At 24.6% G+C, this 16,838-nt stretch overlaps 1 protein-coding gene across 1 annotated transcript; it reads right to left on the bottom strand.

The window, feature by feature from the left end:
- Positions 1 to 10,104: 10,104 nt before the first annotated feature.
- Positions 10,105 to 14,069, bottom strand: LOC145837017 (uncharacterized). The gene is made up of 9 exons (XM_082944784.1): positions 13,964 to 14,069; positions 13,533 to 13,652; positions 13,083 to 13,397; positions 12,695 to 12,754; positions 12,139 to 12,402; positions 11,927 to 12,028; positions 11,368 to 11,598; positions 11,161 to 11,238; positions 10,105 to 10,289 (listed from the first exon to the last, which is right to left on the bottom strand). Exons 1-9 carry the CDS (start codon positions 14,039 to 14,041, stop codon positions 10,176 to 10,178), a joined length of 1,362 nt encoding a protein of 453 aa, XP_082800910.1. The 5' UTR covers positions 14,042 to 14,069; the 3' UTR covers positions 10,105 to 10,175.
- Between the last annotated feature and the right edge of the window lie 2,769 nt (positions 14,070 to 16,838).

Here is a 16,838-nt window from a genome sequence, read left to right as displayed (position 1 = left end):
CAAACTTAGGATTTTTGATTAAACAATGTCAATCTGCAGCATCCCCTAACGAAAAGAAATTTGTTTTCATGAAATTAGTCGCTTTGAACGCTTTTTAGCGCGCAAAGAGTCACATAATTGTGTTTGTATTTTGATGTAAAAGAATATAAATCTAGTATATATTAAACTTACTTCACTTGTTTTATATGATTACATGTAAATGCGTTGAAATTTAATTACTTTAGTTATAGGTTTTATTATGTATATACTTATTTTTTCTTAAACCGTGTCAAAGTGAACGTTTATTATTATCACTTATAATGAATAAATATGATCAAATCTTAAATTAAGTGATTTATTTTAATTTGATTATTAACAATTATTTTGTTAGAATGATTTCGAAAACTTATCAAGCTTTAGTTTAGAAGGCACAATCTTTAAAATATACTTTATTACAAAACTTTTACTCATTTAGATTGTTTTATATTAGTTTTATTTTTCATGTTTTAGGCTAATATTTAATAACTGCATGTTTTTGTCGAAATATTCCAATTTTTATTGGTATGAACTGCAAAATTTCAAAAATTAACAAGAACTGTTAGTTTAGTTAAAACTTCATTTGTTAAAAAAAATAAACTAATTGCAAACTTCATTACACTTTTTTAATACAAATTAAAATTTCACAACCTATTTCTTCGTATTTACAAGCTGCTTTATTAGTTTTTCATATTATAATTAAGTATTCTTAACTGCATCAACGAAATTTTTAAAAAATCTTAAGTAGCTATTAAATATCTACAGTTTAAAATAAATTCTTTAAATTATTTATCATTTTTAGTTTTACTCAAAAACGTTTGGTATTAAAAAGATTATTTTTAAACATTTAATATTTAGTTAAATATATGTTTGATTTTTTCCTTGAAAAAGAAGTTTTTAGAGTTTTATTACTTTTTTGTTTTAAATACCAATTCTGAATAAAAAATGTCTAAAAACAAACTAAAAAGTCTGTTATTTATTTCTCTAGTTGATATTTTTAATCTATTATTCAATCATTAGAATTAAGTAACTTTAGATAATAATTAAAAGATCAAAACATATGTTTTAAACAGCATCATCTGAAATAAAATGAAAAATAATATTTTTCTTTAAAATTTTTATTAATTTCATTGTAAAATACTTGATGTAGTAACATAGTAGTTTTTTTAAATTTTTTAAGTTGAAAGATGTTTTCTTTATTTACTTCAATTTTTTCTGACTGAATATTAAACCTAATTTTTTTTTTCGAAGTTATTGTGTCAAAAACTCTTTAAGTTCATAAAACTTTGTGATTTAAATTTTTAATGTATACAAAATAAAGTTTATTTATAGAAAAGTGAAAGTTTAAGTAACTAATAAATTCATACGTTTTTTAAAATATTTAGTTTTTAAACATTATTTAAACTAAGTTGTCAAATACACATACAAACACAACACCTAATAAATTAATAAGGCATATTTTGAAATATAACCAGTTTAAAATAAAACATTACTAGAAAACTTTAATGTTTCTTACTAACTACTTTTTGTTAGCTGTCTTGAAATCAGCTTTTAAAATTAGAAACAACGATATAGCTGAAACTGCAATATGAGTCATAATAACAGTTTTTTTATTCAAGTAACAAGTAAACGAATGTTTGTTGTGCTATTTATGACGTCAGTTAAAGATAAAATGCTCCAATTTATATTTGTAGTTTAAAGCGCATCTGTAAAATGATTATAATTATAACCCAAAAAATTATCACATGACAAATTTTTTACTACTTTTAATGTTTAGAAAAATACTTTATTTTAGATGTTTTAGTTTTTACTTTTTGAACTTATAAATTTTTTAATTTCCCTTAGTTTCTTACTTTATTTTTTTTTGATCGTAAATTCGATCATTATTATCATTTTAAATTCACTACAAAAATAAAATAAATTTGAAAAAAAAAAACTATAAGTTTTTAATTGTTACACCAATATTTTGTAATAAGTTCCTTCTTTTCAAGTTGACTTGTTATTAATTTTTGAGTCTTGGTTTACCTAAAATTCAAAATTCTAGGAACTTAGGTTTATAATTAAAAATAATTAATTAAATTTTCTGTTGTATTAATATAAATTCTTAATTATCATAAAAAATTATTAACCTTAATATACATATATTTATATACTGCAAAAAATGTTAAGGCACATTTTTAGTTCGCTGAAACAATTGCGACAGTTTTAGTTTTACTAAACAATTTAAATTTTTTGATAGAACATTTACTGCATAACTTTAACTTAGTTGAAACACATCAATTTGTGTTGAAAATCAAAAGTACTATTAAATTATTTCATAAAAACTAAGTTTATTTGTTTTCATTGTAAATTTATAAAAATATTTTGAAATCTAATACATTTTAATTGTTCTTAGTTAACAGCGATAAATTGTTTTTACAACTCTTTAATAATTAATTAACTTGTTTGGTTTATTTCAAAGTTTAAGAATAAACTGGTTGTTATATAATCAACAAGAAGTCGCAAAATCATAATAACTTTTTGTTTTTGTTTATATTAAGTTATATACAGTTTATTGAAAAATTAAGTAAGATTTGATGAGATTGTTTTATATTCTAAATGAAATATATACGGTTCATTAGTTTACTCATTTTAATGTAATAACAACCAAAAGATTAAAAAATAACAGTTATTACATTTTTACCTAAATGAACTAGTTTGCCAGTTTAATCAATAAAAATACTATGCTTATTAAGTTGTGAACATAAATTTTTGTACCATTTCTTTTTATCTTGTCCATTAAAATAAAACATCATTTATAAGTCGTCTAAAGTCCTAACATGGGTTTCTGTGTTGAAAACACTTTGTATTTATAGACTGTTTACTTAATGTGCATTATTCTTTATAATTTGGCCGAATAAGTTTTACAAATACAATTTAAAAAGAATAAGCAATAATATGGATACAATTGTTAAGCTCAAATTTAAATTATTTTTATTACAATTAAATCAACAATTTATACACACCAGCGATGCTTTAAAGCTTAATTTGTTAGTTTAAAATAGAATAATTGTCTACTCATCTTAAAAACATGCTAAACAAAAGGTTATGAATCTGAAATGTACAAAGAAACATTTTTGGGCAAAGGGTCAAATAACACGAAGATCCTTTTGTACGGCGTCAATTTTACACGAGGGGTCATGTTTACACAAAGACACTTTATTACAAAGGGTCACTTTTGCACGAGTTAATTATTTTCTTTCCAACTAATTTTAACTATTATTTTTTACTATTACCCCTAACCTTTACCATCGATCGGTTATTTTTTTTTTATTTTTTGTATTCTTCTAATTTATACATGTTTAATTCTTAATTTTCTTGTTTTGTTTACTAATAATTTTTTTCAGGGTTTTGATTTTTTCTATCACTATTATACTAATCCTTAATTTCGGCCAGTAACTTTTTTTATTTCATTATATTCTCTCTATAAGTTTTATTTTTATTTTTTCAAATATATTAATTTGCAAATGTTTACTAAGTTTAAAACCTTATAAGATGTCAAATTTCTGTAGATTTTGATTACTTTTAGATAATTTTATGTTTAAAAACTGATGTACATAAGTTTTAATTTATACTTTACTATAGTAAGGTTATTTTTAAGTAGTAACAAGTAGTTTTCATTTGAAACAGTATTTTGTTTTTATGTTATATTATATTGTAAAGATTTAAGTTTTTTTTTATAAAATTATGGTTTAATCATCAAATAAAACTATTGAGTTTTTAACTTTTTTATTAATCTTAAACACTTTTTATTTTTTGAAAAAAAACTATTGATGTAGACAGCATGACAAAAGCTTAATGAATCGCTGATAAATGTTCTTTAAAGTTCATAAAAAATCAAATAAACAAATGTGTATGCTTTAACCATATCAACAATCTATTTCAAAGCATATAGCATATTTAGTGTTTTAACTATTGTATGAACTGAAGCTAATAGTTTTTTTATAAAAAATAGCATTTGTCCAAATTATTTTACCAATGAAAGTTGTTTGCTTGTAAAACAAATATATACAGCGTTCTAAGCAACAAAACAATAAATTTATACAAAGTTTATACTTTTTTTTTGAACTTGACTAACACTTTAGAGCAGGGTTTCCCAAACTCAATAACTAAATCGCCCCCTTTTCAGAAGTTTGAAAAATAATCGCCCCCCACGATTTTAAGAAGTATTTTTTCTCTTGAGTACAAACTTTTGGACCTAAAAATTTGTGATCGATATGTAATTTAGTCTGGTATTTCTTATGCACGCACTTTTGGGCTGTGTTTAAAGTAGTTTACAGGGCTTGGGATATTAAGTTACAGTTGTTTTCTTATAAGCCCAGTAAAGTGTATTAAATTACTTAAATTTAAAAAAGCCTTGTTTAATCAGTAATCAATCCTGATTAAATATGAACTGTTTGAAACTAATGAAACTTTTAGGGTTGTGGTGGACAACTTTTGTAGTCAGCAATTCATGTTTACTAAAGAATCTTTTCTTGTTTCAACTCGTTAAAAAAATGTAATTGCAGGCTGCATAGTTTAAAAAAACAACATAGAGAAAATTAAAAAGCTCGAGCATAATTGTAATAAAATGATATACTATTATTGTGATCTAGGAAATACTAAAGTAACTGAAAACCAAATTGAAAGTGTATTTCAAAATTATAAGCATCAAAAAACTAAATTTTGTTTAATTTGCAAAAGTATTTTTCAAGTTACTTAGCGGGTCGAAATTTTATTGGATCTGGACCGTACGCTACCCATCTGAAATATTAACTAAAACCTGACATTATAACTATCTCTCGTTTAACGAATTTCGGACATTTAGAAGTGAATACTAAGTAACTTATTTAAGCCGCACAAAATACTTAAATTATTTTATAAATAGGCATGTTCTAAAATTAAATACCAGAGATTAAAAAACTATAAAGGAATGAACAGATTATTTTACACATAGTAAAATAAATATTAAAACACCATTGCTGATCTAGTTTTAGGAAGTTTGACCGACTGGCTTATTATCTCATGAAAAGTGGTTTTATCAATAGCTTCTGTTAAAGCAGTAAAATTATTAATTTCAATGCTAAGATATATTATAAGCAAGTTAGTTGTAAAATAAAAAATTTAATTTTAAACATTTTTAACTATATTTTTTGTAGTAGAATACCATTAAATAGTATTTGACTTTGAATAACCTTTAGGAAACTAAACCTTAATTTTAACATTTTTTTCTTAATTTAAATTCAAAAAAAAATAACATGTTTTACAGTTAGTTCTGGGAACAGAAAGTAATCAATTAAAAAAATTTTTTAATTATGTTAAAACTTTGTTTTGTCATTGTAGCAGTCTTTTTGATGGCTTATTTAAAACTGTTTAGTTTTATTTTTTCCCTAGTTTTTAGCCTATAATAGTTTACCAGAAGAAAATAGTGAAAAACTAAAAGCTATCGTTGAAATATTAAATTAAACAACATATTCTAATTGGTAATATATTAAAAAATAAGATAAAACAAAAAAAGTTGTATTAATAGTTTAAAATTATTCAATATATATAGATTTTCTAACAATAATAAATCAAGTTAGAAAATAAATTTGAGTTTAACAGTCTTTTAAATAAAAAAATTGAAGTCATTTCAAATAGAGACATCAAATCTATACTCTTTTAAAACCAAAAAATATTTTTTGAAATAAAAACTTTAATAGTTATCAATTTTTTTTATAAAGATTAAACAAGTAATGACAAAAATATGTCAAATAAATTTCATTCAAACAAATACTTTAACCACTATGCTATAAAAATTTTTAGTGTAATGTAAATCGACAAATATAAACTACAAAATTAACCAGGTCAAAACAAAACTATTAACATATTTAAAACATAAACCATTTTATAAATACAGTAGAATTCCTCTTCAGTTCGCACTTTGAACAAAATCAAAAATATTAAACTCAAAAATTGTTACTATTTTTTGTACAAAATAATAAATTTAAATATGTTATATGAAATAACGTTATGAATAAACATGAAATCAACTAAAACATAAAACAAACATTCATAAAAAAAAGATCTATATAAGCTATTAAATATTATGTATTTTTTGTTTTATTAATACTTGGTTAGTAATAGACTTTTATTAAGTTAAATTTAAGAAAATATAAATTTGCACTTTTTTTTGGTTAAAAAGTGCGAACTCAAGAGAAAATCTACTGTAATTAATATTTATTAGGAATTATGCAAACTTGTTATAGAATAAATAACTTAGAATAATTTTTAATATAAAAAGACTACTTAAATACAATACAAACTAGGTTAAATATGAAGTATTTTAAAAGATCAAATAAATAAAAAAAAATATCTCATAAAATAATGTCTGCTACTGAATTCTAATATAATGCGAATGATGAGGTTCATGAATGCTTGCAAATTTTTCTAATCTGATTCTAAATCAGTCAAATAAAGCCTCAAGTCACCTCCTTTACAAATATCTAGATTAGATATTTTGCTCAAGATGTTGATAACTAAACTAAAAGCTTTCTCAACAACATAGCTAGAAGGAAAAACTATACACAACAACCTAAATTCCTCTCAAATGATTGGATACTTTTGCTTTAGTTTTTGTACGTTAGTTACCATATCGTTCATTTGAAAAAATTACTTTTAGTTCAAGGCCAATTTATAAGTCTGAGAAGGTTTCCTGTGAGTCGTTTACTTCAAAAAGATCTGCCACGAAAAGGATCTATATTTTTATCTACATGATAGCTTTTTTGAATCAAATCGAAATTTTACTACTTAATATGTTGAAATTGTTGAAAATTCCAGATTTTTAGATTTTTTTTTGCTTAAGTTGTCAAATTCCAGGTTTCTAGGTAAATTGTCAACCCTGTATATTTTTATTTCTTAGTCTAACTTAATGACTTTTCAAAAAAAAATTGGAAGTATCATGAGGTTTAGTTAATATAGAAAACATAGATTTTTACAAACCATTTATAAACCTAAATAGCATATATTTCAGCTTAAAAAATAGGGAGAGGAATTCCGATCGTCTATGATCTATGTAATTGTTAAATAAGAAACTATATGTAATTAACATGAAAGTAGGAGCCATAAGTACTTGATTTTTTTCTCTATGTTTTACATAAACACAATAAACTTTTTTGTTTAAGTTTTACCTCAGGGTCAAATATTTAATAGCAAGTTAAAATTATTAAAATAGCAAGATATAAAGTAAAAATTTTATGACAACCAAAAATTTTAAAATCGCCCCCTTTTCGCCCCCTTACTAGTTATCGCCCACCCTTTCGCCCCTTTACTAATTATCGCCCCCCAAATTACTAAAATCGCCCCCAGGGGGGCGATATCGCCCACTTTGGGAAACCCTGCTTTAGAGTTTGACAATAAATTTCGCAATCTTTGCTGTAGTATTTACATTCTTGTTAAAATAGTTTGTTTTTATTTACTTTTTAAAGAATAGTAAAACACCAATCGTATATAACCTCAATCATTAATTTAGTTTTAGAGGGTTTTATTAATTTAAAAACTACTTTTAATCAAAATGTTTATTTTACGGACACAAATAATAGTTTTAAATATATTTTTACTTTTACTTTTAGTACAAAGTATGATATATTATTAAACTGCTAATTTTTAATCACACGGCCCTCTGGTATACAAATTAAACAAGGCTGTTTAACATTATTCTGTCTTTCTTTTGCAATTTCATACCCTTGTTGTGAGTATCAAAAGCTTAGAAGTCTTTTTCTTTTTCAAGCTTCTTAGATTTACAAACAAAAACTTTAAACTAGAAAATGCTAGGTTCTTTTTGTGCAACCCGATTAATAGTGTTATGCCTAAATTACTATTTTTACTTTTTCAATATTTTGCACTTGGCTTCACTATATGAATCAGCGTATTGCAAAAGATCCATGAAAGTTTTGAAAACTAAACTTTCACAAATAGGTAAGAAGGACCAAAACTAGGCTTCATAAACACAGATCAACAACAATATATTTAAGCCAGACAAAGTTTTTAACTTTATGTTTAATTTGCTAAAACAGTTTATTGAGTTTTTAATAAGTCATTTTAATAGAAACTTTTGTATACAAAAGTTAGCTAAAAAATTTATTCTTCAATTTATCTTAGGTTTGATTTTATAAAACAATTTATTTACAATTAGCTACAAAATGATTCTTTATTATTCTAAAACAAAAATAAATAAAAAAGACTTTCTTGAAAAAACAAAACTCTTATAAAACATGTCTGCAAAACACTAATTCAAAAAAAATTGAGCACTAATCGTTTTACTTATCAGAACATATTGATAAAGTCACAATTTTGTAAGAAAAAATCTAAAGTCTTGATCTATTTACTCACTAAACTAACATTAGCTTTTTTAAAATCACATTCTATTTAGCTTTTACAAAATAATAAATTTGTTTAACAGTATTTAAAACATTAATTACCACTTTTTGCACTTTTTTATACAATTGAATGAAACAAAAACTGAGTTTTGCTACTTTTTTAACTTAAATACCTTCATAGTTTTTAGAATGATTACTATATTTTTTCTAAAAGAGAATTATTTTTAATGCTTCTGATTATTAATAGACATTATATGGCTTTTAATAAATATGCAAAACTTTATAAACGAAAATAATTGATTTTTGTTTCATCTAAATACGCAAAATTTTTCGTTAACTCAGACAAGTTTAACTTTTTTAAAATCATAAAAATATGATAGGGCTTGTTAGAAATATTCTAGAAAGTATTTTGAAAATTGAGTTTTTTTTTTCATTTGGTTGTTATTTTAATTTCATTTGTTTCGAACCTAATTTTCTTTTAGTTTTTAGAAGAAACTTAATAATAGTAATAAATAACTTAGAATTCTCAATATTACTTGTTAATGTAACGAAGAACCATATGCATATTTTGAGTAGCTTTTATACTGTGTCCATATTTGCGTAAAAATATTTTTTTTTTTGTTATTTCTAACAGTTTTTTGATTTCACTAATTTATAATAATTAATTTGTTAGTAAAAAAATGTTTTTTTTTTCTTAGTTTAAATTCACAGCTAACTAATAAAGTTTTTTTAAATCTCTTGCTATTCTAATGTTTTCAAAATTAGCTTTTAAACATACAATATTAAAAGAGTTTAAAAATATTGTTACATGAATTATCTTAATAAATGACACTGATAAATTAAGTAAATTATTAAACAACTTTTACAAACTTTAAACCAACTTAGAATTGCTAAAGTTGCACTTTTTCAAAACAGAATTTTAATCTCTGTAATGAAAATAATTGAGACAAGTTACGATAAACTATAACTTAAGTTTTGTTAAAATTTAATATTGAAAACATAAATTTTGATATCGATTAAAAAATTGTTATTTTCATATTTTGACTACAAATATTCGTTAACCTTTGGTTTATTTCAAGAGCAACAATTAGAGATCTTAACAGACTGCTATACTTAACAAGAAAATTTTTAAGGTGAAAATAAAAATAAAATAAATTTAAAATTACTAGTTCTATACATACTAAAAGTTTTAAAAGTTGGTAAATTTCGAAAGTTCCACACTAAAGAATATCTAGTGTAACTTTCAATCTGCTGACAATTATACCTAAGACTTATTTTTTTTACTGTTCACTAAAAATCTCATAATATCTAAGCTATGTAACTATGTAAGTTGATTGTTGCGGCTATACTAGTTATTGTCCACTTACTCCCCAATATTTTTTTATTTCTTCCCTTTTGCGCCCTATTTTAAGATATTTTACTATTGTAAACATTCTCTGTTAATTGAAGCAAAATGATAAAGTTTGATTGTCTTGTCGATTTACATTTTTTTTTTCTATTCAAATTGAATATTTGTAAAATTTTTCATTGTTTTCATGTTTTTGTGTATAATTTCTTTAAGCTATAATATTAATTTTTATACTATTATTTTCTTGGTATGCTTATGTTTAAAAGCTGCTAGAGAAGTGTTGCTATACTGTAACATCAACAAAAAACATCTATATTTTTATAAAGTATTTATTTGCATAAAATATAAGTATAATGTGAGAAAAAAAGGTAGGAAAAACATATACTTTAGTACAAGTGTTCTCGTAAAATTCGGTTTTAAAACAACAACAAGCTTCGTTAAACAAGTTCTACTGGAACTATACTCTTGAGTTCAGCATTCACATTGTTAGGAAATGGCGGGTAGCATCTGATCTCAACAAGCTCGAAATTTTCTGTGCTACCTAGTTTGATCTAAAATTTATTCATCATTTTGCATTAAAGAATCGACCATCATATTAGTTAAAAGGTTCTCTGTATTAACTATTTTTTAATTGACAGACAGCAAGTTTCAAAATAAAAATTTTATTAACTTTGTTTTGGAATAAATAACAGATATTTTTGAAAAAACGTCTTTTATTAAGTTTAAATTATAAGAAAAAGAATAAGTGTAAGCAATAATATTTCAAACTACAAAATTTTGTTTACAAATTTTCTTAATTTTATGTTCAAAGTTATGTGTTTTAAAACAATTTTTCAGCACTGTTATCTGAAATTTTTAAAGTAGTTTTAATCAAAAATTAAATATCTAAGAGTTCTTTTAATTTGCCTAAAAATAAAAGTCTTTTAATTTGCTTTATTTTAAATTATTTAATTTATCATAAATAATTGAAGTATAAAACAGATGTAACAAAAAGAATCTTAAGAAAATATGGCTGTTTAAGCTTTAAAAAATATCAAAGATTTATATTTTATTAACGTGAAGTTTAAATTTAAGCTAGACGGATTTAAAGAGGATGTCTAACTCTAGAAAATATAATTTTAGAAAGTTTAGTTTCAATAACAATCAAATTTGAATCGTTGAAATGAGTAAAACTTGTTGTTAAAATAAATTTTGATAATTATCTACGGCACATAAAAATTTAGGCTTCAGCTTTGAAAACTTCGCTGATTTTTTAACTGATTTTATTATTAAATAAGATGAATCTTAATCATTCAAAGTTTTTATATCCAAAGTAAACACCTTAAGATCTTAATTTACTTTAAGCGAAAAAGAATATTGTGCTTGAAGTAAAAGTTTAAGTCAAGAACACATTAGTTTATTAAACTTCAAAGTGAGACTAACCAATGCTTTAACCAAAAATCCTTTCAAGTCACATTTGTATTTCCACAAAGCCACATGAAAGTCGCGATTCGGATAAAACTGCAAATTGTTGAAACTTTAAAGTAAAAAATTGCTTTCTATTTACGAAAGCGTAAAATATAAATACTTTTGAATAAATCAAGTATAAATGCATGAAGAAAAGAATCAGGTCACAAGCATCTAACAAACCTTTGACACAAGTTTGTGGATTTTCTCACCGCTATTTTCACCCCTGTCGTTGCCTTCAAACACCAAGCTCCAGTCAGTGGGCAGGTATATGAGCTCACCGTCGATCGAAGGGACGATCCTGAGGTTGCTGATCCGGTAATCCCCCTCATTCAGCTGCACGTCTACAAACACGACGCCCTGGGGAGCGAAAACTTCTCTGCTTCCGAGCACGACGTTCTTCTTCACTTTTATCTTTGGGAGTTTAAATTTGTTATAACGCTAAAAATTCACTTTTGGATGTTGAAAACAATAAGAAAACAAAAGAAATACAGCATGAAGTTGTTATGCTTAAATTAGAGTGTTATATTAAATAATTACAACTACTTTGTTTTTGACTATTAGTTCTTTAGAGTTTTTATTAGAGTTTTTTTTTTTTTTTAAATAACAAATAAATTGAAAAAAAAATCACAAATGAAATAACGTTTATAAAATAATTAGATGCAGTTTAATTTATCATAAAATTCATAGAAATTGTAAATAAATATAGTATAGTAACGAATATCAAATCAATATTAATTACTTCTATCTGGTAACATGGTTCTCTGGTGCTGTACTTTCCGCGAAATCTTCTAGGTACATAAGTATTGCAGTCTTGCAAACCAGCACAAACTTTATTTTTTACCTAATAATAAAACAAATAGTTGATTATTTATTAGTTTAATCAAATTATGTTTATATTGGTCCTATAATAGATAAACTGTTTTAGAGGCTATCGATTTAATGTCAACTGACCAATAAGGCAATGTTCTCAACTTCTGCGTTCATTGCTTGCCAGTCACTAAAACCTCCAACTTGACCTGGCACGTAATCGTCGCTTGGCACAGATTTTGCATTTATTACCTTGTATGTATTGTCATTACTATATATCGTTAGAAGGACGTATTGGTCTTCAACTTGCGTAAATTGGTCTTCACCTTGTAAAAATTGGTCTTCCCCTTGTACACATTGTTCTTTAACTTGCGGTGCATTTGGTATGCCGTCATAAATTGCTTTAGCCTAAAAGTTATTTTACTTTTCAAATAACAGAAACTTGTACAATGTGTCGTTTTTATTTGTGATTATTTTACAAACAAAATTGCTTTAAAACCTTGTTCACTAAATAATTCTAAATTTAACATTAAAAATTTACAGTATTTTTAAACATCATTCATAATTTTTCATTGTTATAATTATAAAAAGTACTGAAATTATAATAACTTTTGATAGTTACAGTAGTTTTAGAGTATGTTAGTTTATTTTTATCTATTGTTTAAATTTTGGAAGCATTTTTCCGTAGTAAATAACTTACTAAAACTGTATATATCCTTCCAGATTCTTGGAGTCTACATACAAAAGCCAAAGCTATGACCTGGAAAAAATCAGTAATTTTATAATCTGTAGAAATTTTGTCTTATCCATAAAAAAATGCAATATTATTGTCCTGGACATGACTTTAAACTGTATCCTGGTGTATGACTCGATAACCGAAAGGTTCTTCTCGTACACCAGGAGGTCCTAGGATCAAAAAGCGCTTTTTTTGTTCAATAAACAATATATACTGAAAAATAATTCAAATTCTGTTTTTTAGTTTCAGGCTTTAAAAATAACACCATACTTTATTTAAGCTTTTTAAGTTCATAATGATTATATTTTATTTTATACAATCTATAAACACATATTGAATTAATCATTATTACATTGGACAGAGGAACCGGAGCATTAGGTCGTGGGAAATAAAAAGGCCAGGGTCCATCATAGGGGATTTTAAAAATCTTATTTAAAACTTTTTGAATTTCATGAGTTGCCGGTACCAAAAAACTTTCGACGGGATAATCATCCCCAAACTTCAAGTGCTCGCCTTTTTCATCTCCATCGAGAACTTTCAGCTCGTTCATGAGACCCGGATGTTTCTTGTTACTCACTCTAACAACTTTGTGGCTGTTTCCAATAACTTCAATTTCAACTAGTATGAACGACCCGTAAGCTTTGTAGCTGCCTTTCTTGATTTGAACCTGTAAAAAACAATACTTCAGCTAAATAAACTATAAAATTTCGCTTTATAACTTAACACTTAGTCGTTATTTAAAAAATAGTTAAGTTATTTCACTTTAAGATAGTAATAAGGTATTTTTTTAATTTTTTCTAACCAGCAGCTGAATGCTTATGACATCGTAAGTTTGATCTTTTGAAAATACTTTATATTCTCTAAACTCGAAAACAACAAACACATCGGTTGCACCAATCATCACTTCAACTTGAGCTTTAATCTGCTAAAATATAAGTTTATTTAGTAATTATTTGATTTAAAACTAAAAAAATTTTGTTTTTTTATTACAGTTATAGAAAAGTAGTTACATAAAAACACCTTGTTTTAGTAAAACTATAAAAGTTTAGTAGCACTATTATTTATTAAAGTGTAACAAAAATTTGGTAAACCATAAATTACCGTGCACAGTAGGGAGTTACTACTCTTCAATATGCTATTACTTTTTAACGTATTTATGAAACGTAGAAGCTAGAAAACTAACGAGTGTAGTAAAACACAGCATTAAAATGGTATAACATTTTTTTAACTTACATCCACCATATCTAATCCATGATTGTTAGCTTCGTTGACAGGCTTCCAACTAGACCAAAGACCCTTGATGGCTGACATAACTGTTTACTTTTTAGCAATAAAAAATAAACGCTGAGATTCGCAAAATATAATTTATTTAAGTAGGTTGGTTTTCTTGGCTCAAAAAGTATGAAAAGTTCGTTTTACAAGTTATTGTAATTTACTTAAACCAAAACTTTACTAGCATTACTTAGTTTAAAAATAACATTTTCAAAAATTATCCAAAATGTATTTTGACTTTTTTTGTTTGGTTTAGTTACATATACACCATTGTATTCTTAGATTGTTATATAACTACTACCGACCGTTATTCAATACCAGTCTTTTGTTTGGTGAAATGTCTTTGATATTTAATTTTGCATACCTAAATTAATCCTAACTAGTTATTATAAATAAGTTATTTTAAAATATTAAATACAACTTATGCATAGTACTTTGACATTGTTGAGTACGAATAATGTTAGTGCTACAAACATTTTTCTAAGAACTTTTGCATAAAAAACTTTGCAAAATATTTTTGAGCATAAGTCTAACAGCAATTTTGTTAGTTTCCTTAAAGCAATAAAGTTTTATAAACTAATTAGTCTGTTTATTTGGTAGCTAACAAGTTCTAAAACTGATAGAAACAACCTTTAGCTAAGCAGTTTATATACCAGTTTATCTGTTGAAATAATAAACTTTTTCCTTTTTCCTTTTCCTTGTTGGTTAATTATCCAGCTTTAATCTTCCGTCACAACTACGTGTGATCAACTTTGTGCTTGAATTATAATTATTTTTTCTCCTGAATAAAAACTTCAATTAAAAACAAATAAGTTTAAATTTCAAAAGAACCACACTTAGCTGTGTAGGTGTGCTTACAACTTCAACTAACGCACGATTCCCACCCGTTTCTTATTTGTTTGTTTATTTACATTTTTGTTAGTCTTTTTATTTATAACGTTTTTTTACAACCACTGTTACTCCTAACCCTTACCCTTCGTCGGTAAGCGGTTCTCGAATCTGATCGGGCGGGAACTGTACGCAGATGGAAATTGATCGCGAGTTAGAATTGCGCGGTTTTAGCTGTGTGTATGAAACATTTCAAATATAAACTCAACTTAAAGTTTTGAAATTGTTTAAATTTTGTTTATAAATCGTGTTTGAAATATTTTTTTGGTTTTTAAGTATGTATTAACGAATAAAATTTTAGTCAAAAAAGTTTAAATATGTATAATTTTTAAGGTCCATATTTTACTTTTTGTGGTAATTTAAAACGACTTGTTTATAGTTTAAATATTTTGAATGCTTAAATTGAACTATTACAACAAAAAACGTATTTTTTTATTGAATTAAATAAAAATAAAGGCTCATATTTACTTTTTATGAAGAAAATCAGTTGAAGAAAACTTTTGTATTTGCGGGAAAAACTTCAAAAATAATCAAGTATTTTTAATTATGGTCAGCTACATTAATATAAATAGTTATTTATAAAGAATAATATAAGACTTTCGAAACATATAGCTACTACAAAACATTTAAAATTATAAATAAGTTATAATGTTTAATATTTTGCAGTCTTGAAATTGTAAAAAATTGAGATAATAATCTGTAAAAACTAATTAAAACTGTATTTTGATTCAAAAAGCTTTAATAAAAATAGTTCACTTTAAAAAGTATTTAACTTTTGCATAATAGTTTAAATCGTATTATACAATATAGTTTAAAACACATTTATTCTTCTACTATTTGTTTTCTTTTATTACTACAGTAATAAGGACATCTATAAGCCAAGTACATTGAACTCAGGAAAAATTGTGTTCCTCACGTGAAATGCAGTTTTGACATAATTTTTTGTTTTACACCAACAGCTAGTATCTAATTAGTATGTACAAAAGACGGTACACTTAAGGTTATTTCATTCCTTTCATATATAGTTGTTTTAAATTTTTATTTATCCTACTCATTATTGTTAACCATTTTTTTGTTTGTTTAATTTTTTCCTTTTAATAAAACATCATATAAAAACTAGTTTTCAAAAATTTCTTAATCCAACTAATTTTCTAGACTAAGTGCGTAAGTTATTAGTGTTAGTACTGTAAATTTTTGTACATGAAAACCTAAAAAGTATTTAATTGTAATTTGAATTTAAGAAATATAAGTATAAATATTTACCATTCTATTGCACGTTTCAAAAGCTGAAATCAAACAGATAAGGAAGGATGTTACGGTTTATAATATTCTTTGTTTTAATTTGCAATAGCTATTTCTTCCTTCTTAATATATATCTATTAAACTAGAAGAAAATTAACTTAAATCATTGTGCATATATAATTGTGAATAAATTTAATTTATACGGAAATTTATAGTTAATTTTCTAACTGAAACAAAGTATAGACAGTACTTTCCTTTCTTGTCTATTTTATTTCTGTTTTTGGTACGTTTAAGGAGTCTGTATAACTTTAATTTTATTTTCCTTAAGTTTCAATAAAAAGCAATAATTCTAAAGTACAAATTCAAGATAAATAAAAAGTTTTTTTCATAAAATTATAAGTTTTTAAAAGCGCATACAATTTACAAATATTTGAAGTTATCACAACAAAACTTAAAAAAGTTTTCACCTATTAAACTTGAGACAACGTTTTATTATTACTGTTATTATAATTATTACTATTATCCGTAGTAGTAGTAGTAGTATTTTTGTCTAGCTTTTCTAAGTATTTTATCGAATGATCACTTGAATAACTTATGATTATTAAAAATATTCTGAATTTAAACAGACAAAAATTATCAACAAACCATAGTAATGCTTGCGATACGTGATTTTATTATGAATTGTTTATTGAACGATAAAAAAGCG

The sequence above is a fragment of the Thalia democratica genome, chromosome 5, assembly GCF_965202585.1.
Source record: "Thalia democratica chromosome 5, ktThaDemo2.hap1.1, whole genome shotgun sequence".
Classification (NCBI taxonomy): Eukaryota; Metazoa; Chordata; class Thaliacea; order Salpida; family Salpidae; genus Thalia; species Thalia democratica.
Note: the sequence above shows the minus strand (reverse complement) of the source record. Positions and strands in the feature narration are given on the sequence as shown.

What these genes read in the sequence shown, in the direction of transcription:
- LOC145837017 (XM_082944784.1), bottom strand. Translation starts at nt 14,041, where the DNA reads ATGTCAGCCATCAAGGGTCTTTGGTCTAGTTGGAAGCCTGTCAACGAA. An exon ending in ATGGATTAGATATGGTGGAT is followed by an intron (nt 13,653 to 13,963) that starts GTAAGTTAAAAA and finishes ATATTTTAGCAG; the next exon opens with ATTAAAGCTCAAGTTGAAGT. An exon ending in AACCATGTTACCAGATAGAA is followed by an intron (nt 11,599 to 11,926) that starts GTAATTAATATT and finishes AAACTCCCAAAG; the next exon opens with ATAAAAGTGAAGAAGAACGT.